The sequence below is a fragment of the Oncorhynchus nerka genome, linkage group LG6, assembly GCF_034236695.1.
Source record: "Oncorhynchus nerka isolate Pitt River linkage group LG6, Oner_Uvic_2.0, whole genome shotgun sequence".
Lineage (NCBI taxonomy): Eukaryota > Metazoa > Chordata > Actinopteri > Salmoniformes > Salmonidae > Oncorhynchus > Oncorhynchus nerka.
In genome coordinates this window covers 71,964,527-71,988,850 of record NC_088401.1, presented here as the reverse complement: position 1 = coordinate 71,988,850, position 24,324 = coordinate 71,964,527, and the positions used below count along the sequence as shown (strand labels likewise).

At 42.6% G+C, this 24,324-nt stretch overlaps 1 protein-coding gene across 1 annotated transcript in view; it reads left to right on the top strand.

Annotated features, from left to right (window-relative positions):
• The window catches only part of LOC115130959 (uncharacterized), a 39,970-nt gene extending 17,399 nt beyond the window's left edge, over positions 1-22,571 (top strand). Inside the window, exons 2-3 of the mRNA XM_065019839.1 lie at positions 12,609-12,674; positions 15,419-22,571. Of these exons, the coding sequence (XP_064875911.1) occupies positions 20,077-21,348 (1,272 nt within the window). The 5' untranslated portion in view covers positions 12,609-12,674; positions 15,419-20,076 and the 3' untranslated portion in view covers positions 21,349-22,571. The remainder of the gene's footprint in view (positions 1-12,608; positions 12,675-15,418) is intronic.
• The last annotated feature ends 1,753 nt before the right edge of the window (positions 22,572-24,324 follow it).

Here is a 24,324-nt window from a genome sequence, read left to right as displayed (position 1 = left end):
AGTACATTCATAAATACTTCCATAATTGTGTTTTACTGGTACCGTGATACGTTCAGATGAGTCTTGTGAGGCTTGTGGGTGTACTAGAGTAGGGATCATCAACTAAATTCGGCTGCAGGCCAATTATTATTTTTTCTTCTTTTTTTCTTGAGCCGATGGTCAGGAGGCCGGAACGTAAGTAAAAATGAATTTGTAGACTGCAAATGGACCGCAAGAAACCCAAACGGATATACTGTTTGAAAAAAATATTACAAACCTAGCCTACATTTGTATATGATCACATACATCGCTCTATTATGAGTGGGAATACTTTGGAACAGATTTCCAAAATTAAAATCACTAGGAGCTGATTTGTGTTTTTACAGTCTTATGTTTTTTATTTTATTTTTCAGAAAACTCAGCGGGGAACCCTGTCCTAGACCAAACCACTGACATGTATGTGTTTGTGAGAGTCGATGGTGGTGTCATATTAGTATGTAGCCCAAACGGTTCGGAAGCTACACTTGTCAAGTAGAACCATACAGGGTTTTTCCCAATTTGTCCCCATAGGGGAACCCTTTTTGGTGCTGGGTAGAACCCTTTGCAAGGGGTTCTATGTAGGGTTCTTCAAAGAACCCTCTGTATAAAGTTCTACCTAGGACACTCTATGAAGCATTATGCCTAGAACCCTCTATGAAGGGTTCTACCAAGAACCATTTTATAATTTAAAAGGTTCTACCTAGAACCCTTTTATCTTTGGAGGGTTATTCCTAGAACCCTCTTTGAACGGTTCCACCAGCGATATTAGCCTTTAAAATTGTAATATTTATGACAATACATTACATATACAGTGGGGCAAAAAAGGTATTTAGTCAGCCACCAATTGTGCAAGTTCTCCCACTTAAAAAGATGAGAGAGGCCTGTAATTTTTATCAGAGGTACACTTCAACTATGACAGACAGAATGAGAAAAAAATCAGGAAAATCACATTGTAGGATTTTTAATGAATTTATTTGCAAATTATGGTGGATAATAAGTATTTGGTCACCTACAAACAAGCAAGATTTCTGGCTCTCACATTGTAGACCTGCACCAGGCTGGGAAGACTGAATCTCCATCTTTTTAAGTGGGAGAACTTGCACAATTGGTGGCTGACTAAATACTTTTTGCCCCACTGTATCATAAGGCCTTTCTTTGAGGGCCTAGTTACTGTATACCGTAACACAGTGGTGTTAGGAATCTCCTGGTTTACAGGCCACATCAAGCCTGTACGTCATATTATGCTGGCTTGCAAAGTGATGTGTAGTTCCTTTTGGAGTCCAGTTAGGATATCCAACAAGTGTAATTGTTAATCACCCGCAACCTGCATTCAGAATGACTGCCAGGGTAGGGAAGATTGAATATTGAGACGACCTCAATCATCTAAACTAGAACAACCATCTCGTTAATGGGTGCAATAAATCCTACAGATTGGATTATTTTAGAAAATGTTATGTTATTTATCTTTCTGTAGCATAAAATGTATTAACCAATGAAAATCTCCCTCCAATAGACCATGCTGAGAAATAATATACTGTATATGAAGAACCCTTCCTGCCTTCCAAAGAATCCTTCTTGCCTTCCAAAGAATCATCAAAGAATGCTTTCTTCCAAAAAGGGTTCTTCTGATCAAAACGGTTCTTGGTAGAAAGAACCCTATCCCTCCGCAAAGAACCATTTTTAAACCCTTTATTCTAAGAGTGTACAGACAGAAGTTGGCAGATCGGCTGTACCGACTTCAGACGAGTCCCAAAACGGCGAACACCATCGTGTTTGTGAGAGTCTTATCTTTCCAGGGGGGTCATATTAGTTTTTTAGCCCAAACCCTTCGGACGCTAGAGACGTCTTTGTGAGAAGGTTGAATCATGATGACGTCAGTGATCTTCAGGTCATAGCTCTAGAAAGAGACCCAAGTTCCGGATTTATAATTGCGAGTTGGATGACCGTTCAAAATACATTTTCCCAGTCAGAGCTAGTTATTCCCGAGTTCCCAGTTGTCTTGAACTCACTAAAGTCAGATTTCGCAGTTCACCGTTGTTTTAAGCGTGAAACAAATCATGCTTCATTGACAGCATGGCCAATGTTGAATGTTTATCATTTTAAACTTGGAAAAGAGACCCTTAATGCCAGATTTGAGACAACATAGCCACTCCACTGAATAGCAGACTAGTGATTGTTTTGAAATGCTTGCAGTTAGCCACTGATTCCTTCCAAACCACTCATTGTTGAATTTGCGATTTCCAACTTGTTGTGTAATGTTTATGTCCAATGGCCGATGAGCACTGATATGTTTTATCTATAATTTCTCTTAATTATTTATCTTCATATGACAAGGATTAAAAAGGATTTGCCAGTAGATTGTCAACTTGATTCATGATGATGACTGCTAGCTAAGATTTTGAAAGTATGATATTGACATGATCAGTCCAATCAAGTTGTAGATATAACATGATTTGACGTCATTTTATTTGTGGCCAATGACCCTGAGCCATCTTGGATGGGCACTTCTAATATAACTCTATGGCAGCACCCAAAGGGACTTGTATTTTCAAGCTCTACCCTTAGACTTGGCAGTAACATAGTGTCCCCATGAGTGACAGAACACTAAGCCAATCATGGCACAACTAGAGAACATTACCAACACCTACGCTCCGTATTTTCCTCTGACTGCCCCACCACCACCACAGAAAGCACTGACCTAGGCTGAAACACCTGCATTTTGGAGCTGCCTTACTCAATAAAGCAAAAAAGAGATCATGTTTGTATGCAGCTTTGTTTTTTTTGTTTTTTACATTGTTTGTAAACTTATGTGACATGTGATAATGCCAAAAAAACATGCAAAACAGGCAATCCCCCCTCCACCCCCCAAAAAATGTGTAGCTAAAAATGTGGGGCTCAACCCCACCACCCTGAATGACGGGTCGCCACTGGTTGATGGTAATCTCACACCTTTTGTGTTGATGATGTGTCAAGGGAAAGGCCTTAAAAAGTTGATACCCAACTAGAAGTCCTGACTTTTATCCAATACTGTTGAGCGTTGGCACAATATGGATGCAGTAGCAAAAGACCTTGCACATAATGTCATCATTGTATGGTAAAGTGAGATGAGAAGCATGATGGGAATGCCAGGGGCTTTTGTCATTCCGCCTGCCATTGCAACGTTGCGTCACTCTCTGGCGATTGGGTTTTGCCATTACATGCAACAGTAAATAGGCTTTTTGTTTATATATTTTCCCTGTCGCTGTTTTTGTTCTCTTCCTGTTGTGGTAGGCATCCTCCAGACAACCACCCCAAACTGATCTCCATGGCACACAAGGCCAGCCTTTTGATTCAAGAGCTTATTTTCTTTCCAGTGTTCCATATATTTATTGGTCTCTTTTCTTCTTCCTCTCCCTCTGTGATTAGTGGAAAGAGCTAGAGCTACAGCCCTTCCTCCTCCAGCCCCCCCCACTCCAGCTTCCCTCGCCCATCCCCCTGCTTTATCCCCCCCCACTCCCTCCTCCTCCCGCTTCCCTCCACCCTCGCCCCACTTCCCTCCCCACTCGCTCCCCCTTCTCCAGCTTCACTCCCCTTCCTCCCTCCACTCCCACGCTTCACTCCCCCTCTTCCCGATTTACTCCCCGCTCCCAGTCTACCTCCTTACCACCCTCACCAACCCCCAGACACACACATTAATCCTTGCTCAGGCCTCAGTTTACAGATACAATGGGGTTTGGAGAATTGGACTTGAGATAATTGTGCTGCTATCCCATTTCGTCTGTAATGGAATCGCTCGGTGGGCCCCAGTCCAGCTTAGAGGAGAATGGCGTCTTTGCTGATAACACAAAAACAAGTCTGCGTGCCCAGCACCATTTGGAGATTGTCTTAACGGTGGTTTTGATTACTTTGTGAGACATCTCTTTCTTTTGCATCCACCCTCCTTTCTCCACTTTTTCACATTCATCTCCTCTTCTCCTTTCATTATAGCAGTGTTTCCCAAACTCAATCCTGGGGCCCCTCTTGGTGTACGTTGTGGTTGTTACTTTAGCACTACACAGCTGATTCAAATAACCACCTCATCATCAAGCTTTGATTGTTTATTTGAATCAGCTGTGTAGTGCTAGGGCAAAAAACTAAACGTATTTGGTGCCATGTTGTGGGGGACTTTGGAAAAGCAGGAGCTGTGAAAATAGTGGCCACAATCACTGTAATTAACACAGGTGTCAATCTGGAAGAACACCTGCTCTATTAACTCCTGGCTGTTGAAGTTGGCAACCTCCTGGCCCTGGGGTCAGCTGCAGCGCAGTGGTCATTCATCATGAATGGTGAGTGGATGCAGATGGCTGGGAAACAACACTGTTACATGTGAAAACGGCAGATGGAAAAATGTATGGCAAAACCTAAACCTTAAACCAACCAAAAAACGACCATATATGTGACCAGATTAAAGAAACTAGGTGTATATCGCAAGTCACCACTTCACAGCGGAGCAGTTTGAATAAAAACGTTTTTTTTTTAAATCAAAATGCATTTTTGGTCAGAAATGCCTTCTTGAACATGTGAACTTTCATGTGCCTTAACAAACTTGCCATCTGTAAATACGAATAAAATTGTTAAATTACGAGCCTTGTTGGTTAAACTACATAAAAAGACAGCAATCTTCCCACTAGCCATGATTGGCTGAGATAATGAGTGGGCTGGACATGCCGAGAGATGAGTTTGTATTAGGCTGAAATATATAAGACTTTTGTCTTATTGAGCTGGTCAGTCTGTGTTGGTAACCCTGTCGAACGGGGCTTTTTTAAAAATGTAGTTGCATAAGTGTTTCTCTCTACTTTCTAGAGGATCGAGTTTTGAAATGATTAGAATTAGAGTATGATTGCTAAAGAGGTGGGAAAACACCTGTTTCCGGATTATGTCTTCAAACTAAGGGCATTTGTGGTATGGATCCAGGGAGACGCGTCCATCATATGTATAATGATGTATACAGACAGGTAAGATAGTCTAGTCTACATGTTCAGATATGACATGTTTCTAATTTTGACAGTGGTTTCCTTTTAAGCTAAAGTGTACTGTTAGCTAGCGTTAGCAGGCTGGCTCGTTAGCTAGCATGACGTGATGTGTGTGATCTTACATGTTGTTTACCTAGCTAGGTTCATTGTTTACCTAGTTCGCTACATGTCTTAAGCTAAAGTGTACAACACCTGTTGAATATGGTCGGTGTCAGTAAACTCCAGCACAAAAGCATAATGAAATTGTTGTCAGCAGAGCTGGTTCGACTGTTTTCATGTTATCCAGAGGTAAACAAATCATCGGCCAGAGCGTCAAGAGTGCGCTCTGAACCCAAGGAGATGGGTGGGGCTAAAGCTTAAGAGGGTGTGAACAATGCTGAACGGGTGTAGACAAAGAAGAGCTCTCTCACCAAAATGCTAAAATGCAAAACTTTCAAAGCAGAATTACTTTCCCATTGTTCCTCAAATGCAGTGTATGATATACCATTTTGTAGCTCTGAGTCTCTACTTTTATCCATTGTAAAAAACAGAAATTCAAATGTTTGCTACATAAATCAAATGAAATGTATTTATATAGCCCTTCGTACATCAGCTGATATCTCAAAGTGCTGTACAGAAACCCAGCCTAAAACCCCAAACAGCAAGCAATGCAGGTGTAGAAGCACGGTGGCTAGGAAAAACTCCCTAGAATAGCCAAAACCTAGGAAGAAACCTAGCCTGGTTCCTCTCTATGTGGGTTGGCCAGTCCTCTTCTGGTTGTGCTGGGTGGAGATTATAACAGAACATGGCCAAGATGTTCAAATGTTCATAAATGACCAGCATGGTCAAATAATAATAATCACAGGCAGAACAGTTGAAACTGGAGCAGCAGCACGGCCAGGTGGACTGGGGACAGCAAGGAGTCATCATGTCAGGTAGTCCTGAGGCATGGTCCTAGGGCTCAGGTCCTCCGAGAGAGAGAAAGAGAGAATTAGAGAGAGCATACTTAAATTCACACAGGACACCGGATAGGACAGGAGAAGTACTCCAGATATAACAAACTGACCCTAGCCCCCCGACACAAACTACTGTAGCATAAATACTGGAGGCTGAGACAGGAGGGGTCAGGAGACACTGTGGCCCCATCCGAGGACACCCGGCACAGGGCCAAACAGGAAGGATATAACCCCACCCACTTTGCCAAAGCACAGCCCCCACACCACTAGAGGGATATATTCAACCACCAACTTACAATCCTGAGACAAGGCCGAGTATAGCCCACAAAGATCTCTGCCACAGCACAACCCAAGGGGGGGCGCCAACCCAGACAGGAAGATCACATCAGTGACTCAACCCACTCAAGTGACGCACCCCTCCTAGGGACGGTATGAAAGAGCCCTAGTAAGCCAGGGACTCAGCCCCTGTAATAGGGTTAGAGGCAGAGAATCCCAGTGGAAAGAGGGGAACTGGCCAGGCAGAGACAGCAAGGGCTGTTCGTTGCTCCAGAGCCTTTCCGTTCACCTTCACACTCCTGGGACAGACTACACTCAATCATATGATCCACTGAAGAGATGAGTCTTCAGTAAAGACTTAAAGGTTGAGACCGAGTTTGCGTCTCTCACATGGGTAGGCAGCCAATTCCATAAAAATGGAGCTCTATAGGAGAAAGCCCTGCCTCCAGCTGTTTGCTTAGACATTCTAGGGACAATTAGGAGGCCTGCGTCTTGTGACCGTAGCGTACGTGTAGGTATGTACGGCAGGACCAAATCAGAGAGATAGGTAGGAGCAAGCCCATGTAATGCTTTGTAGGTTAGCAGTAAAACCTTGAAATCAGCCCTTGCCTTGACAGGAAGCCAGGAGGCTAGCACTGGATTAATATGATCAAATCTTTTGGTTCTAGTCAGGATTCTAGCAGCCGTATTTAGCACTAACTGAAGTTTATTTAGTGCTTTATCTGGGTAGCCGGAAAGTAGAGCATTGCAGTAGTCTAACCTAGAAGTGACAAAAGCATGGATTAATTTTTCTGCATCATTTTTGGACAGAAAGTTTCTGATTTTTGCAATGTTACGTAGATGGGAAAAAGTTGTCCTTGAAACAGTCTTGATATGTTCTTCAAAAGAGAGATCCCCGTCCAGAGTAACGCCGAGGTCCTTCAGTTTTATTTGAGACGACTGTACAACCATTAAGATTAATTGTCAGATTCAACAGAAGATCTCTTTGTTTCTTGGGACCTAGAACAAGCATCTCTGTTTGGTCTGAGTTTAAAAGTAGAAAGTTTGCAGCCATCCACTTCCTTATGTCTGAAACAAATGCGTCTAACGAGGGCAATTTTGGGGCTTCACCATGTTTCATTGAAATGTACAGTTGTGTGTCATCCGCATAGCAGTGAAAGTTAACATTATGTTTTCGAATGACATCCCCAAGAGGTAAAATATATAGTGAAAACAATAGTGGTCCTAAAACGGAACTTTGAGGAACACCGAAATTTACAGTTGATTTGTCAGAGGACAAACCATTCACAGAGACAAACTGATATCTTTCCGACAGATAAGATCTAAACCAGGCCAGAACTTGTCCGTGTAGACCAATTTGGGTTACCAATCTCTCCAAAAGAATGTGGTGATCGATGGTATCAAAAGCAGCACTAAGGTCTAGGAGCACGAGGACAGATGCAGAGCCTCGGTCTGATGCCATTAAAAGGTAATTTACCACCTTCACAAGTGCAGTCTCAGTGCTATGATGGGGTCTAAAACCAGACTGAAGCATTTCATATACATTGTTTGTCTTCAGGAAGGCAGTGAGTTGCTGCGCAACAGCCTTTCTAAAAATTTTGAGAGGAATGGAAGATTCGATATAGGCCGATAGTTTTTTATATTTTCTGGGTCAAGGTTTGGCTTTTTCAAGAGAGGCTTTATTACTGCCACTTTTAGTGAGTTTGGTACACATCCGGTGGATAGAGAGCCGTTTATTATGTTCAACATAGGAGGGCCAAGCACAGGAAGCAGCTCTTTCAGTAGTTTAGTTGGAATAGGGTCCAGTATGCAGCTTGACGGTTTAGAGGCCATGATTATTTTCATCATTGTGTCAAGAGATATAGTACTAAAACACTTGAGCGTCTCTCTTGATCCTAGGTCCTGGCAGAGTTGTGCAGACTCAGGACAACTGAGCTTTGAAGGAATACGCAGATCAGATTTAAAGAGGAGTCCGTAATTTGCTTTATAATAATCATGATCTTTTCCTCAAAGAAGTTCATGAATGGAAAAATAGGATGATCGAGCAGCAGTAAGGGCTCTTCGATACTGCACGGTACTGTCTTTCCAAGCTAGTTTGAAGACTTCCAGTTTGGTGTGGTGCCATTTCCGTTCCAATTTTCTGGAAGCTTGCTTCAGAGCTCGGGTATTTTCTGTGTACCAGGGAGCTAGTTTCTTATGAGAAATGTTTTTAGTTTTTAGGGGTGCAACTGCATCTAGGGTATTGCGCAAGGTTAAATTGAGCTCAGTTAGGTGGTTAACTGATTTTTGTCCTCTGACGTCCTTGGGTAGACAGAGGGAATCTGGAAGGACATCAAGGAATCTTTGTGTTGTCTGTGAATTTATAGCACAACTTTTGATGTTCCTTGGTTGGGGTCTGAGCAGATTATTTGTTGCAATTGCAAACGTAATAAAATGGTGGTCCGATAGTCCAGGATTTTGAGGAAAAACATTAAGATCCACAACATTTATTCCATGGGACAAAACTAGGTCCAGAGTATGACTGTGACAGTGAGTGGGTCCAGAGACATGTTGGACAAAACCCATAAGACAAAATCCATTTGGTGAGTCACGTATAACAAACCGGTTCAATGCAGTGAACTGTTACACCTCTAGCACAGCTGTTATCAAGGCAAAGGGTGGCTACTTTGAAGAACCTCACAAATAAAACATTTTGATTTACATTTTGATTTGTTTAACACTTTCTTTGGTTACTACATGATTCCATATGTGTTTTTTTCATAGTTTTGATGTCTTCACTATTATTCTACAAAGTAGAAAATAGTAAAAAAAATAAAGACAAACCCTTGAATGAGAAGGTGTGTCAACTTGACTGGTACTGTATTTGTTTAATATATTTTAAAATGTATTTGGAAATTATTTAAAAAATAAATGTTGACATGCACTTAGATGAATTTGTAAAAGAAATGTTTAATTAAAATGTATGGCAAATATACAGTGGGGCAAAAAAGTATTTAGTCAGCCAGCAATTGTGCAAGTTCTCCCACTTAAAAAGATGAGAGGCCTGTAATTTTCATCATAGGTGCATAAGTTCAAACAGGTGCCATTAATACAGGTAACGAGTGGAGGACAGAGGAGCCTCTTAAAGAAGAAGTTACAGGTCTGTGGGAGCCAGAAATCTTGCTTGTTTGTAGGTGACCAAATACTTATTTTCCACCATCATTTGCAAATAAATTCATAAAAAATCCTACAATGTGATTTTCTGGATTTTTTTCTCTAATTTTGTCTGTCATAGTTGAAGTGTACCTATTATGAAAATTACAGGCCTCTCATCTTTTTAAGTAGGAGAACTTGCACAATTGGTGGCTGACTAAATACTTTTTTGCCACACTGTAAGTAAATTGGCCAAATCATATTGTAATGAAATGGTGACAGTTTTAACAACTTAACATCTACTTTAGTAGTTTAGCTAGCAAAGGAAGCATGTCCAGCCCATTCATTAGCTTCAATCATGGCTAGTGGGAAGGTTCCGGGCTTTTTCCGTGTCTAACCAACTGGGCTTGTAATTTAACAATTGTATTAATTTACAGATGGAATACATATTTGTTAGTAAGTCACATGAAAGTTCACCTTTTTCAGAAGGCATTTATGTTTATGTTTACATTCAAATGCCTCTCCTGTGAGGTGGTGACATGCGACATACGCCTAGTTTCCTGAAACGAGTCACATATATGGATCTGTGCCATTTACTTTAAACTGGACAGTGTTTACAGCATGAGCGGTTGTGAGTAGATGTGCTGCTTTAAGATCAGAGAGAGCTGCATGTAGCCTCATACCCTTTGCTAGCTAGTGAGTTATTAGCCCAGTTATAGATCATTTGTAGTCAGCAATAAGGGAATGATTGCTTCCTACAAGAGCACAAAACTTGTACATTTCTAGACATCTTTGAAAAGCGAGTCAGGTAAAAATATATGTTTTGTAGTCTTCAAGGGGCAGTGTTGTATTTTGAGACAGGCTTGAATAAGCTAAGTAGCCAAATAAGCAGAGGGTAGCATCAGTTGTCTGATTCACTGTAATAATGGCATGGGAATAATAATGGATTTTATTTTGTAAAATGTTTTCTTTCATCAAACAACACTAGATTTTCAGTCACCTCCTGGTCTGAAGGACAAGTGGATAAATGGGTTAATGTCAAGCCCAGACTGTTTAAAAAAAAGTTTCATGGAATATAGGCCTACATTGAACAGCACACATTGCCTGCTACTGTAGGCTGAATGATAAAACAACTATTTCCATGTCAAAATGTAAAGGGATGCATTTGCTCTATTGTTTCTGATGGTAGGGGTCTCTGGTAGGCCTACATTATGATAAAATAGCCACAGTAGCTTACTTGGCCACTGTTAAAACTGTAACTTAAAGCGGGTACATCCTCAGTGTTCACAGTAACCTTTCTTTAATTTGACTATTTTCTACATTGTAGAATAATAGTGATGACATCAAAACTATGAAATAACACATTGAATCATGTAGTAACCAAAACAGTGTTAAACTCTTCAAATCGCCACCCTTTGCCTTGATAACAGCATTCTCTCAACCAGGTTAATGAGGTAGTCACTTGGAATGCATTTAAATTAACAGGTGTGCCTTCTTAAAAGTTAATTTGTGGAATTTACTTTCTTCTTAATGCGTTTGCGCCAATCAGTTGTTTTGTGACAAGATAGCCCTATTTGGTAAAATACCAATCCATATTATGACAAGAACTCAAATAAGCAAAGAGAAACAGCAGTCCATCTTTACACTTAAGACATAAAGGTCAGTCAAGCTGGAACATTTCAAGAACTTTCAGAGTTTCTTCAAGTGCAGTTTCAAAAATGAACTAAACATGCCATTGGTTGGGTATAGCTCTGTAACTAAGCATGTCTATGGTTGGGTGTAACTCTGTAACTAAACATGTCTATGGTTGGGTGTAACTCTGTAACTAAACATGTCTATGGTTGGGTGTAACTCTGTAACTAAACATGTCTATGGTTGGGTGTAACTCTGTAACTAAACATGTCTATGGTTGGGTGTAACTCTGTAACTAAACATGTCTATGGTTGGGTGTAACTCTGTAACTAAACATGTCTATGGTTGGGTGTAGCTGGTGCTTAATTTGAGCAGGATCCTGCCGGAACAGCAATTGGCACCACTCTGTTTTGGGTTGTTTTGTTCTGGAAACATTTTGACTGGCTCCGGTACCTCTCATAGCATGATATTGTATTTTCAATTTTTGCAATGTAAAAATGTGAATAAAGTGATCAAAGTTCATTCGAGTTGCCTCTCCGTTAATTCTCCTGCCCATCACAAAAAAAAACATAATGTGAAAAATTATATTTTCTGCCCGGGCTTAATATTCTAAGGGTTTATTTGGGCTGGGCCGGCCCGGCTTTATGGTTTGCACAACATTGTAAACTATATTTGAGACCAACGTGTGGCCATGGCTGTGCGAGAAGCGCACCAGTATCTCACATGACTGGAATGAGATTTACTTTCTATGATCCCTTTCTGCTCTGATAGATATGAGTCTGCAACTCTCATCTCTCCAGCATTGCACTTCATAATTGATTTCCTTTTAGAATCATAGCCACGCGAAGCATTCTGAAGGAACTGCAGCACCCCTGATATATTGGAATACATTTGCCAAAGTTATATATTTACTGCTGTCTGTTCAGAAATAAATTAAATAATTCAGAATAGCCTACTACACCATGAGCAGGCCTATAATTTAGCCACAGAGGATCAATAGCTTCTTTAAAAAAATAGCCTAGCTGTGGATTGTAGCCCAATAACAAGGAATAGCCTACAGTCAGGAATGCACAGTAAATCTATAAGTGAAAAAAACAGCATGCAGGCAAAACAGGCCTTTCGCATTATTTCAAATACAATTGTGGGTGTTAAAACTGCAAGCTTCAGTCTGCTGATTCCAGCCATCCCTTCTGGTTAGTTCTAGTCGGGCACTTTAGTCTCGCATTCAGAGGACCCCCACTTTTGTTTGTGTCTTATTGGTTAAGGTCACGCCAAATACTTATCACCACATCTCCTTCAGCCTATCAGTGGCCTTGATTCCCGGGACTTCAGTTTCAGTTAATCTATTAATCCCAGCATGCTGTGTGGTCAGAAACCTACTTTCCCCATCCTGATGAGGCCTTCCACATGTTTTCCTCCTGTGGACTGAATCCCTGTATGCCTGATGTTTCATATGTACAAGTCCAACAGGCTGTTTAGTCTATTGCCATGTGACTAGGCCTTATGCCTGCTGTAGTGTATAACCCTTGCTGTTATATATTTACCTGTGCTAGTTTATACAGCCATGTCATTCATATTATAGCAGTGCTATAGCCTAAGTTTTCTTTCTCTTCTTTCCTTTCAGAACCACATAGTTCATGTCAGTTCTGACTGGACATGCTTCTCAGTGATCTGAACCATGAGGGATCAGGTGTGTGTGAATGTGGACATCTTCTTCCATTAAACTCCCCTTAACCTGGACATCTGCCTCATCCTGGTTCTGACCGGACATTCTGTTGTGGTTGCTACCGGTCTTAAGCCAGAACCTAAGATTTCTTATTACATTCATGATTCTCTACAACCCTTATTCTTCATCGGGAAACACAGCTTGTAAAGGAAATGGCTCCTGCTGAGAAGAGAATACTATACTGTAGGCTACCAAAATATTTCATCAACTTCCAAATATTGTTTAACAAAAGAGAGAGGCTTTTGGAATGAGCCATCACCAGCATGTGAGCTGTGCGTCATTTGGTGAGCCAGTGAAACTGGAAAGCATTTTTAGGACTATAATTTCCTCATATTGTAGCCTCTACTCTACTGCTCTATTTTAAATTTTTTAATTTTACCTTTATTTAACCAGGCAAGTCAGTTAAGAACAAATTTTTATTTTCAATGACGGCCTAGGAACAGTGGGTTAACTGCCTGTTCAGGGGCAGAACGACAGATTTGTACCTTGTCAGCTCGGGGGTTTGAACTTGCAACCTTCCGGTTACTAGTCCAACGCTCTAACCACTAGGCTACCCTATGCCACTACGCAAATGCAATGACATACATGCAATGCTTTATTATAAAGGTGATTTCTTATTATTTGTTCGGCTACCTCAGAACTACCAGGTCACCCCACTCTCTCACTCACCTTTTGTTTATTGCACCTCCTGAGTTACAAATGAAGCAATGGGGTAACTCTGTAACTAAACATGCCATTGGTTGGGTGTAACGCTGTAACTAAACATGCCATTGGTTGGGTGTAACGCTGTAACTAAACATGCCATTGGTTGGGTGTAACGCTGTAACTAAAAATGCCATTGGTTGGGTGTAACGCTGTAACTAAACATGCCATTGGTTGGGTGTAACGCTGTAACTAAACATGCCATTGGTTGGGTGTAACTCTGTAACTAAACATGCCATTGGTTGGGTGTAACGCTGTAACTAAACATGCCATTGGTTGGGTGTAAACGCTGTAACTAAACATGCCATTGGTTGGGTGTAACTCTGTAACTAAACATGCCATTGGTTGGGTGTAACTCTGTAACTAAACATGCCATTGGTTGGGTGTAACTCTGTAACTAAACATGCCATTGGTTGGGTGTAACTCTGTAACTAAACATGCCATTGGTTGGGTGTAACTCTGTAACTAAACATGCCATTGGTTGGGTGTAACTCTGTAACTAAACATGCCATTGGTTGGGTGTAACGCTGTAACTAAACATGCCATTGGTTGGGTGTAACTCTGTAACTAAACATGCCATTGGTTGGGTGTAACTCTGTAACTAAACATGCCATTGGTTGGGTGTAACTCTGTAACTAAACATGCCATTGGTTGGGTGTAACGCTGTAACTAAACATGCCATTGGTTGGGTGTAACGCTGTAACTAAACATGCCATTGGTTGGGTGTAACGCTGTAACTAAACATGCCATTGGTTGGGTGTAACTCTGTAACTAAACATGCCATTGGTTGGGTGTAACGCTGTAACTAAACATGCCATTGGTTGGGTGTAACGCTGTAACTAAACATGCCATTGGTTGGGTGTAACGCTGTAACTAAACATGCCATTGGTTGGGTGTAACGCTGTAACTAAACATGCCATTGGTTGGGTGTAACGCTGTAACTAAACATGCCATTGGTTGGGTGTAACGCTGTAACTAAACATGCCATTGGCTGGGTGTAACGCTGTAACTAAACATGCCATTGGTTGGGTGTAACTCTGTAACTAAACATGCCATTGGTTGGGTGTAACGCTGTAACTAAACATGCCATTGGTTGGGTGTAACGCTGTAACTAAACATGCCATTGGTTGGGTGTAACTCTGTAACTAAACATGCCATTGGTTGGGTGTAACTCTGTAACTAAACATGCCATTGGTTGGGTGTAACGCTGTAACTAAACATGCCATTGGTTGGGTGTACGCTGTAACTAAACGCTGTAACTAAACATGCCATTGGTTGGGTGTAACGCTGTAACTAAACATGCCATTGGTTGGGTGTAACGCTGTAACTAAACATGCCATTGGTTGGGTGTAACGCTGTAACTAAACATGCCATTGGTTGGGTGTAACTCTGTAACTAAACATGCCATTGGTTGGGTGTAACGCTGTAACTAAACATGCCATTGGTTGGGTGTAACGCTGTAACTAAACATGCCATTGGTTGGGTGTAACTCTGTAACTAAACATGCCATTGGTTGGGTGTAACGCTGTAACTAAACATGCCATTGGTTGGGTGTAACGCTGTAACTAAACATGCCATTGGTTGGGTGTAACGCTGTAACTAAACATGCCATTGGTTGGGTGTAACGCTGTAACTAAACATGCCATTGGTTGGGTGTAACGTTGTAACTAAACATGCCATTGGTTGGGTGTAACGCTGTAACTAAACATGCCATTGGTTGGGTGTAACGCTGTAACTAAACATGCCATTGGTTGGGTGTAACGCTGTAACTAAACATGCCATTGGTTGGGTGCAACGCTGTAACTAAACATGCCATTGTAGTGAACATGCAGTACATGTGATTGAAGTCATGTAATGGTCTGAGGAGTTTGAGGTGTTTCAGGTGGAACCTGTGTGTGTGTGTGTTTTGTGTATAAGGCGTATGAGTGTTAACTACTTCTCTAGGCTGGTTGGGAAGGCAGGGATGGCTTTAGATATGAAGGCTAAATGATCTTTTTACCTCCTAGGTCGGCCCTCATTCCCTTTGCCTTCTGCAGAGCCTCATCCGTAGGCTTCTGGCTGTACTCCACTCTCTTACTGGCGTCCAGAAAGACACACACAAACACACAGTCAAAGTGTCATCACCACAGCATATTACAGGGTCAAGTCATGGACATTTTTTATATTTTCTCTGCCTGCTGTAAATCAAATTACTATATGTAAATATTAACTGTCAAATAATGTCAATGTTTACTTTTGGATTGCCTGGTGCAACATACAAGATAACAAAAACCACAATGACATGGCTAAATGTGTTTCTAAACAACTGGAGACCGGGGTTGGAAGGAGAGAACACTCCTGGAAAGGAGATATGCTGTCTTCAGGGGATTTTCTCTTTAATATATTTATTTCACATTAGCTGATGTAAGTCAGTGGAACTATTCCTTTTATGGGCTATCATAGGATAATTTGTGTGTCTGTTAGGAAGAACAGTTACTGTTATAACTCATTCTATAACTACTTATTTGAAATCTAATATGCCTACTTAGTTCTTTGAAAATAAATCACAAATAAATGCATTTTTGTAGGCATTCATGTATCATGTAGGTAGTCTATGTCATGGACATGTTGATTGTAAGTCATAAAATGACTAGGATATATTGAAATTTGCCTCTTCCCTCAATTATTTTGTAATTTTAGTAGTGTGCAAGCAGATATGGTAAGGAGGCTCTCAATAGCTCATAAACACATATCTTGCCTATTGTTTGCCTACTGTAAGATGACTGTCTGCAACTAGTCAGCCACAACCACCTTTTAGATTTTTCTTGAAGGTGGGGTGATTTAAAGAAATTAATTGTTATAGCATGAACATTTTCAAAACCCCTGCACTTGGGAAAGGGATAGTTGCTCACATTATTCATTAATAATAATTCTTAATAGAGCTCATCTCTCAACGTTAATCTCAAAGGGCACCAGATCGATGTATTCAGCTGTTAAAATTCAATTTTTCTTCTATCTTGCCGGCCGACTGGATCTACCTGACCGGTCCCATTCGACTGGAACTATCTGGCAGGCTAGCTGTTACCAGTTACCATCTGGCCAGCCGGCCGTCCAGTCACATCTGTCCGACCGACTGGATCTACCTGACCGGTCCCATTCGCCTGGAACTATCTGGCAGGCTAGCTGTTACCAGTTACCATCTGGCCAGCCGGCCATCCAGTCACATCTGTCCGACCGACTGGATCTACCTGACCGGTCCCATTCGACTGGAACTATCTGGCAGGCTAGCTGTTACCAGTTACCATCTGGCCAGCCGGCCGTCCAGTCACATCTGTCCGACCGACTGCTCCTTCCAAGCCGTCAACTAGTCCGGCTGACCGATCCCATCTCTCTGGCCGGGCCGACGGGTCCATTCTCGCTGGCCGGCTGGTACTCTCTGGTTATAGCCTCTCTAAAAACAATTGCCTAGCTGTGGATTGTGTGTAGCCCAGTAACAAGGCTTGCCTACAGTCGGGAACATGCAGCAGATCTATCTGGGAACAGCATAAACACACTTACGACAAAACAGGCCTTTCGCAATATTTCAAATACCATCGCCGGAAAACCGGTTGGAAAACAAATGGCTCCTGCTGAAAATAGAAGTCTCTAATCTGTCTGATGTTAGCTACCAAAATATTTGATCAAATTCCAAATAGGTATATAGTGCGAACATTTACTTTGTAAAACAATAGAGATCTAGGCTTTTGGCACAAGGGCATCGGCCATCTCTGTTGCTGTCAAGTGAGCTGCGCATTGTTGTGTGAATCCGTTAGTACGGTTACATGCACACACAATGAAATGATTGTGGATAGTCAGATTTAATATGGTTTGTTTAAAACTGAGTGATAGGAAGCACTAGCACCACCACCAATCAGCCTACACCAATGTGAACACATATTGTTACTATGACAACTAGCATAGCCATGTCAGCAAATTACTGCTGTCTGAACACACATCCGATTTGATCATTTGTAACTTGGTGTTTTGGACAGTCTGTATTCCACAACGGGTTTCAAAAACCAAACTGATTTGAGCTTTAAGGCCTGCAGTGTGAAATGCTTCATTTTCTCATAGTATAGCCTACAATATGTGTCTCCACACACCTAGGTCTAGACTATTGATGGATTCAAGACAAGGTTGTTGTTATTGATCTCAGATTCGATCATTTGTGCGATATAAAACGTCTCCAGTCATGTAAAATGATGTAAAATTGCATGAAGTGCTTTCATAAAAGGCCAAATATTTCCCGGACCTAGGCTACTAAAAATACGTTGATATCCTACCCTCTTTTCATATCTTTAGGAGGCACTGTAACTAACTTGCTTATTTTGATGAGTGTGTTTCAGAAATAAATAGCCCTCTGATCAAAAATGTACAAATGTTCACTACACAGGAAGTTAGTATGTTATACATTTCGAGATATGAATTATGAAAGCCCCCACGTAAATCAAATTAGCATAATATAAAAATCCATAATTTTAAACTAGAGATGTTTTTTGCATTGGATGCGTCTCAATCCACCGCATCTTCTGATGTTGCACTGCCACATCTGTGGTGAAAGGTGACGGAGGTAGAGTGGTGTTTGTCAGACCATGAGACATCCTGAAAATCGCTCTTCTCAAAAAATTCTCTATGGCGTCCGAACAAACTATTAGGACCCTTCTATGGAAAGATATCACAAGCACAAACACGATGGTGTTCGCCGTTTTGGGGACTTGTCTGAAGTCGGTACAGCCAATCTGCAAACTTCTGTCTGTAGCGTCTGAACAGTTTGGGCTACACACTAATATGACCCCTATGTGGAAAGGTGAGACTCTCACGAATACATACATGTTGGTTATTAGGCCTCACAAGACACGTCTGAAGGTCGCCCAGTGAAACAGTTTAATAAATGTATGGAAGCATATTGTATATGGAGACTGTTTTAGTGCCAAAAGTAAAATTCCTTTTGAAGTGTGTGTCACATATCTGAGAGATATCAGATATATGACACACACTTCAAAACAAACTTCCTTTAGATTTTTTGGGGGGGAACTCTCTCTGTTTTTTACATATTGTTTTGATTCTTCAAGGGATCTTAAAATTCCAAATCAAATAGCAAAATGGTTCTTGGTATGACCTTCTTAAAACAATTCCATATAGCTTAGTAGAACCCCCCCCCTTCCCCCTGCCTATGTCGACATAAAAAGGCTGTTCTTTGCAGAGTATAGAGGGTGTCAATGAAGTCGGTGAGAATCAAGTCCTTTCTCATTGCTGTCCATCAGGGGGCACTGTGGCCCTTCAGAACCACCTCGCCTAATAAATAAAGTAACTCCCTTGAAACAGCTCTGAGGCATAATTTCCTTGGTCAAAGCATACAATGTTTTTGGCATAATGCAAGCAGGAGTAATATCAAGCAAGCAAATAGGTGATTTCTTGTGAAGCAAAAATATCTGATACACAAAGAAGAATATTAAACATGTATTTTCATACTGTTGTTGAAGCTATTATGCTGAACAAAATATAGTGTTGCAGTATGGCCCATGGTTACTCTAATGTAGAACTTTTGGATTGCAGAGAAAAAAGAGAGGTGAAAAGCAAGTGTGAGGGGAGGATGTGCAGGTTTATCCATTGCCGATTGTGGGTGACTTGCAAGGGTGGATAGTGAACAACTTATGTTTCCCATTGTAATTACCTCACCGCACACCTCTTGTGAGTCACTTGTTTGCACATTCTCTTTTACTAAGCTATGTGCTTAGCTACATGTAAAACAAGAGGAGGGGATTGCAGGATGCGATGGAGAAAGAGGGTGAAAAAGAGGATGGGATGTAGTAGACAATATGAGGATGGAAAAAGAAAAGTGAGGGAAAGGGCAATAAGGGTAGAGAGGAATAATGGGATGAAGGAGAGAGAGAGAAGGGCGGCAAACAAAGGGCTTCGTGATTAACCTTCGCTCTGTAGGAGACCCAGTGAAATCAGTCATGACTTTCTTTAGGTTGGAAGAGAAGGGAAGACCAGTTACACACTATACTGTGATGGCTGTGACTGGCTTAGACGTTGCAGATCTGACCAACACCATATACCTGATGGCTTCACAATAGAAACTAAGTCCGTTCAACATGACAGTCTCAGCTTCATATATTTATTAACATCGGCTAACAATCTGAACTGTTAAAAGCTGAACATGGTTCGTGCAAATGTCTTCCTTAGATACACATTTGAGTCATTGCTATTGTAACAAGCAATGTGATTGCAGCCCATGATTATGACTACTGAAATGACCTCTTCCATTGCTGTGACGAGCAGGCAGTTTAGCAGTCACTAAGTAACATACATTCCCACTCGTGTGCCAGTTTTGTGCTGAATCAACTCTCCTACACACACTAAAGCTAATTAATGCTGTAGCTTTGCTGGTTAATTGGGGCCCTAAACAATCGGAAAGCACATTGCCCCCTTGATACAAGCTTTCTTTACAATAGGAGCATTTGTTAATTCCAAATCCAGCCTCTGTTCATTCTCATTCCCTACCCCTCTTTCTTTTTCTGTCTCTGTAACCCCCTCTCTCTTTTATTTACCACTCTCTCTTGCACTCTCTCCCCCTGCCATCTCTCTGTGCCACCCCCATCTCCACCCCCCTCTCTACCTCATAAGAGCAGTGAAGGTAAAGATGGCTGACATGTGTTGTGTCCTTGCCTACTGCTCCACCCTCTTCCCAGTCTACTGCTCCACCCTCCTCCCAGTCTACTGCTCCACCCTCTTCCCAGTGTACTGCTCCACCCTCTTCCCAGTCTACTGCTCCACCCTCCTCCCAGTCTACTGCTCCACCCTCCTCCCAGTCTACTGCTCCACCCTCCTCCCAGCCTACTGCTCCACCCTCCTCCCAGCCTACTGCTCCACCCTCCTCCCAGTCTGCTGCTCCACCCTCCTCCCAGTCTGCTGCTCCACCCTCCTCCCAGTCTGCTGCTCCACCCTCCTCCCAGTCTGCTGCTCCACCCTCCTCCCTGCCTGTTTCTTCACCCTCCTCCCTGCCTGCTGCTCCACCCTCCTCCCTGCCTGCTGCTCCACCCTCCTCCCTGCCTGCTGCTCCACCCTCCTCCCCGCCAGCTGCTCCACCCTCCTCCCCGCCTGCTGCTCCACCCTCCTCCCCGCCTGCTTCTCCACCCTCCTCCCCGCCTGCTTCTCCACCCTCCTCCCAGCCTACTGCTCCACCCTCCTCCCAGTCTGCTTCTCCACCCTCCTTCCAATCTGCTTCTTCACCCTCCTCCCCGCCTGCTGCTCCACCCTCCTCCCGCCTGCTGCTCCACCCTCCTCCCCGCCTGCTGCTCCACCCTCCTCCCCGCCTGCTGCTCCCCCTCCTCCCCGCCTGCTTCTCCACCCTCCTCCCCGCCTGCTTCTCCACCCTCCTCCCAGCCTACTGCTTCACCCTCCTCCCAGCCTGCTGCTCCACCCTCCTCCCAGCCTACTGCTCCACCCTCCTCCCAGTCTGCTGCTCCACCCTCCTCCCAGCCTGCTGCTCCACCCTCCTCCCAGCCTACTGCTCCACCCTCCTCCCAGCCTGCTGCTCCACCCTCCTCCCAGCCTACTGCTCCACCCTCCTCCCAGCCTGCTGCTCCACCCTCCTCCCAGCCTACTGCTCCACCCTCCTCCCAGCCTGCTGCTCCACCCTCCTCCCAGCCTACTGCTCCACCCTCCTCCCAGTCTGCTGCTCCACCCTCCTCCCAGTCTGCTGCTCCACCCTCCTCCCAGCCTGCTGCTCCACCCTCCTCCCAGCCTACTGCTCCACCCTCCTCCCAGTCTGCTGCTCCACCCTCCTCCCAGCCTACTGCTCCACCCTCCTCCCAGCCTGCTGCTCCACCCTCCTCCCAGCCTACTGCTCCACCCTCCTCCCTGCCTGCTGCTCCACTCTGCCTCCAGGTTCTGGCACCAATTAAAGCCTTAAACAACCATCAAACTAAAGCAACACGCAGGGGCCAACAATGCCACATCCCACGTGTGAGGACTTTCAGAAATGTGGAGAGCGAGAGCAGGGGGCAGGAGGGGGAAGAAGGTGTGTACTTGTGTATGTGTTCATGAGAGAAATAAATCAAATCTGGGTACGTTTATGGGTCTACGCACAAGCTTTGAAAACAGAACTGAATCAATTCAGAGGTCACACATTTATTTTCTTTACAGATCTTACATTTACATTTACATTTAAGTCATTTAGCAGACGCTCTTACAATGTTGGTTATAAATTGCCTTTAACACCCATGTAACTTTAAAGGATAAACACAGTCTCTCTCTCTTTCTCTCTTTCTGAGACACATGCATGCACACACACTAGCTCCGGGGGTCTAAAGCATGGCTAGAACAGCAGGTCCTTCTAGTGCTTGTTTTCATTATTGATCCCTGCAATATTGACCAGGGGAGTGTGTATCAGTGAGGCCATTCTCCCAGCTGGCTGTATCTCTTCAATGATCATGTCAATGTTCCAGGCTATCATCTCATTGTTCCAGGCTATCACATTCAATAAGTACACATGGATATACTTCCACACAAAGCAGGCATGCAGAAAGTGATACACCGTCACCCATAAAGCCTCACTCATACCACACTCACACATACAACCTAATTCATGCAGTGTCATTCATAGACCCTCACTCAAGGCTTTCTTGTCTACCGAAGAAAACATTTACCATGGATTCAAATGTCTATCTGAGAAATGTATTTTAATGTAAACCAATCAGGGTTTAGGCCTGGCCATGACACTATTACAGCAACCACTTTAGTTGTTGATGATTGTCACAACTTCCACCAAAGGTGGTTCCTCTCCTTGTTCGGCCGGTGCTCGGCGGTCGGCGTTGCCATCCTACTAGCCATCACGATACAGTTGTATTTTTCTGTTTGTTTTGTCTTTGGTTCATTCACACCTGGTTTTCATTTGCTTTCATTTCTGTGTGTATATTTACCCCTGTTTCCCGCTTAGGTTTGTGTGGGATTATTTTCATGTTGCTCGTTGAAGTTTTCCTCCGTTTATTCACGTGTGTACAGTGTTGTAGGAAAAGTAAGGAGCGTTGTTTTTCTCCTTCCGTGAGTGACTGTGTGTTCCCATGTCTTGGGCGTTTATTTGGTATTGTACCTGACCCATTTTTGGACTTGCCTATTAAAGACGCTACTTTGACATCTCTGCTCTCCTATGCTTAACTACCTTAACCACCTCAAGTACAAAGGCGCAACAATGATCTTGTCAATACTTTAGAAACTCAAATGAAATGTGCTGCTTATTTAGTGGACCTGTCAAAAGCTTTTGATACTGTTTATCAGGCTATTTTATTGAATAAGTTGTCCTCGATAGGCCTGAGCTCTGACACCTGTTCATGGTTTCATGATTATCTTAGTGACAGAACTCAGGCCACCGTGATTGATGGGGTTAAGTCTGCATTTCTTGAAGTATATAAAGGTGTACCACGGGGATCGATTTACGGGCCTGATCTCTTCACAATATTTTTATAAAACACCATTGGTCAATTTTAAACTTCATCTATATGCAGATGATACTATTATGTATACTCTTGCCCTGACTGTTGACCTGGCGGTGTCAAAAATACTGTCTGATTTGATATCTATGCAGGAATCCCTTGCTGATTTAAAACTTGTGCTTAATACGGTAAAAACAAATGCTGTTTATAAACTACCGTAAGAATGTTTCAGGTGAACTGCTCACTCATTAGACGGTGCTCCAATCGAACGTGTGCCCCCATATAAATACTTAGGCATTTGGATTAATATATATATATATATACAGTTGAAGTCAGAAGTTTACATGCACTTAGGTTAGAGTCATTAACCTTTTTGGGATAGGGGGCAGCATTTTCACTTTTGGATGAATAGCATGCCCAGAGTGAACTGCCTCCTACTCTGTCCCAGATGCTAATATATGCATATTATTATTAGTATTGGATAGAAAAAACTCTGAAGTTTCTAAAACTTTTGAATGATGTCTGTGAGTATAACAGAACTCATATGGCAGGCGAAAACCTGAGAGAAATCCAACCAGGAAGTGGGACATCTGAGGTTTGTAGTTTTTCAAAGCTTGGCCTACAGAGTACTCATTGAGAAATGGATGAGGTTGCACTTCCTAGGGCTTCCACTAGATGTCAACCGTCTTTAGAAACTGGTTTGAGGATTCTACTATAAAGGAGGGGCTCATAAGACCTCTTTGAGTCAGTAGTCTGGCAGAGAGCCTTGGTCTCATGACGCGCGCTCCCGACAGAGTTACTTCTCGTTCCAGTGCTTTTCTGAAGACAAAGGAATTCTCCGGTTAGAACATTATTGATGTTTTATGTTAACATCCTAATGATTGATTCCATACATCGTTTGACATGTTTCTAAAGGACTGTAATGGAACTTTTTGAGTTTTTGTCTGGATGAAGTGCCTGCGCCTCATGAAGATGGATTACTGGGCTGAACACGCTAACAACAAAGTGGCTTTGGACATAAATGATGGAACTTTGATGGACAAAGTCAAGGTATTGGAGTTGTAACGGTTTTCCTCCTCTTCTGAGGAGGAGTAGGAAGGATCAGACCAATATGCAGCGTGGTACGTGTCCATGTTAATATTTATTTTAACTGAACACAAAACAAAATAACAATAGAATGAACAAAAACGAAACAGGTCAGTTTAGAAACACAAAACAGAAAACAACTACCCACAAACACCAGGTGGGAACAGGCTACCTAAGTATGGTTCTCAATCAGAGACAACGATTGCCAGCTGCCTCTGATTGGGAACCATACCAGGCCAAACACACAGAAATAGAAAACATAGAACACAAAACATAGAATGCCCATCCCAACTCACGCCCTCACCAAACTAAAATTGAGACATAAAAAAGGAACTAAGGTCAGGACGTGACAGGACATGACAGGAGTGGCC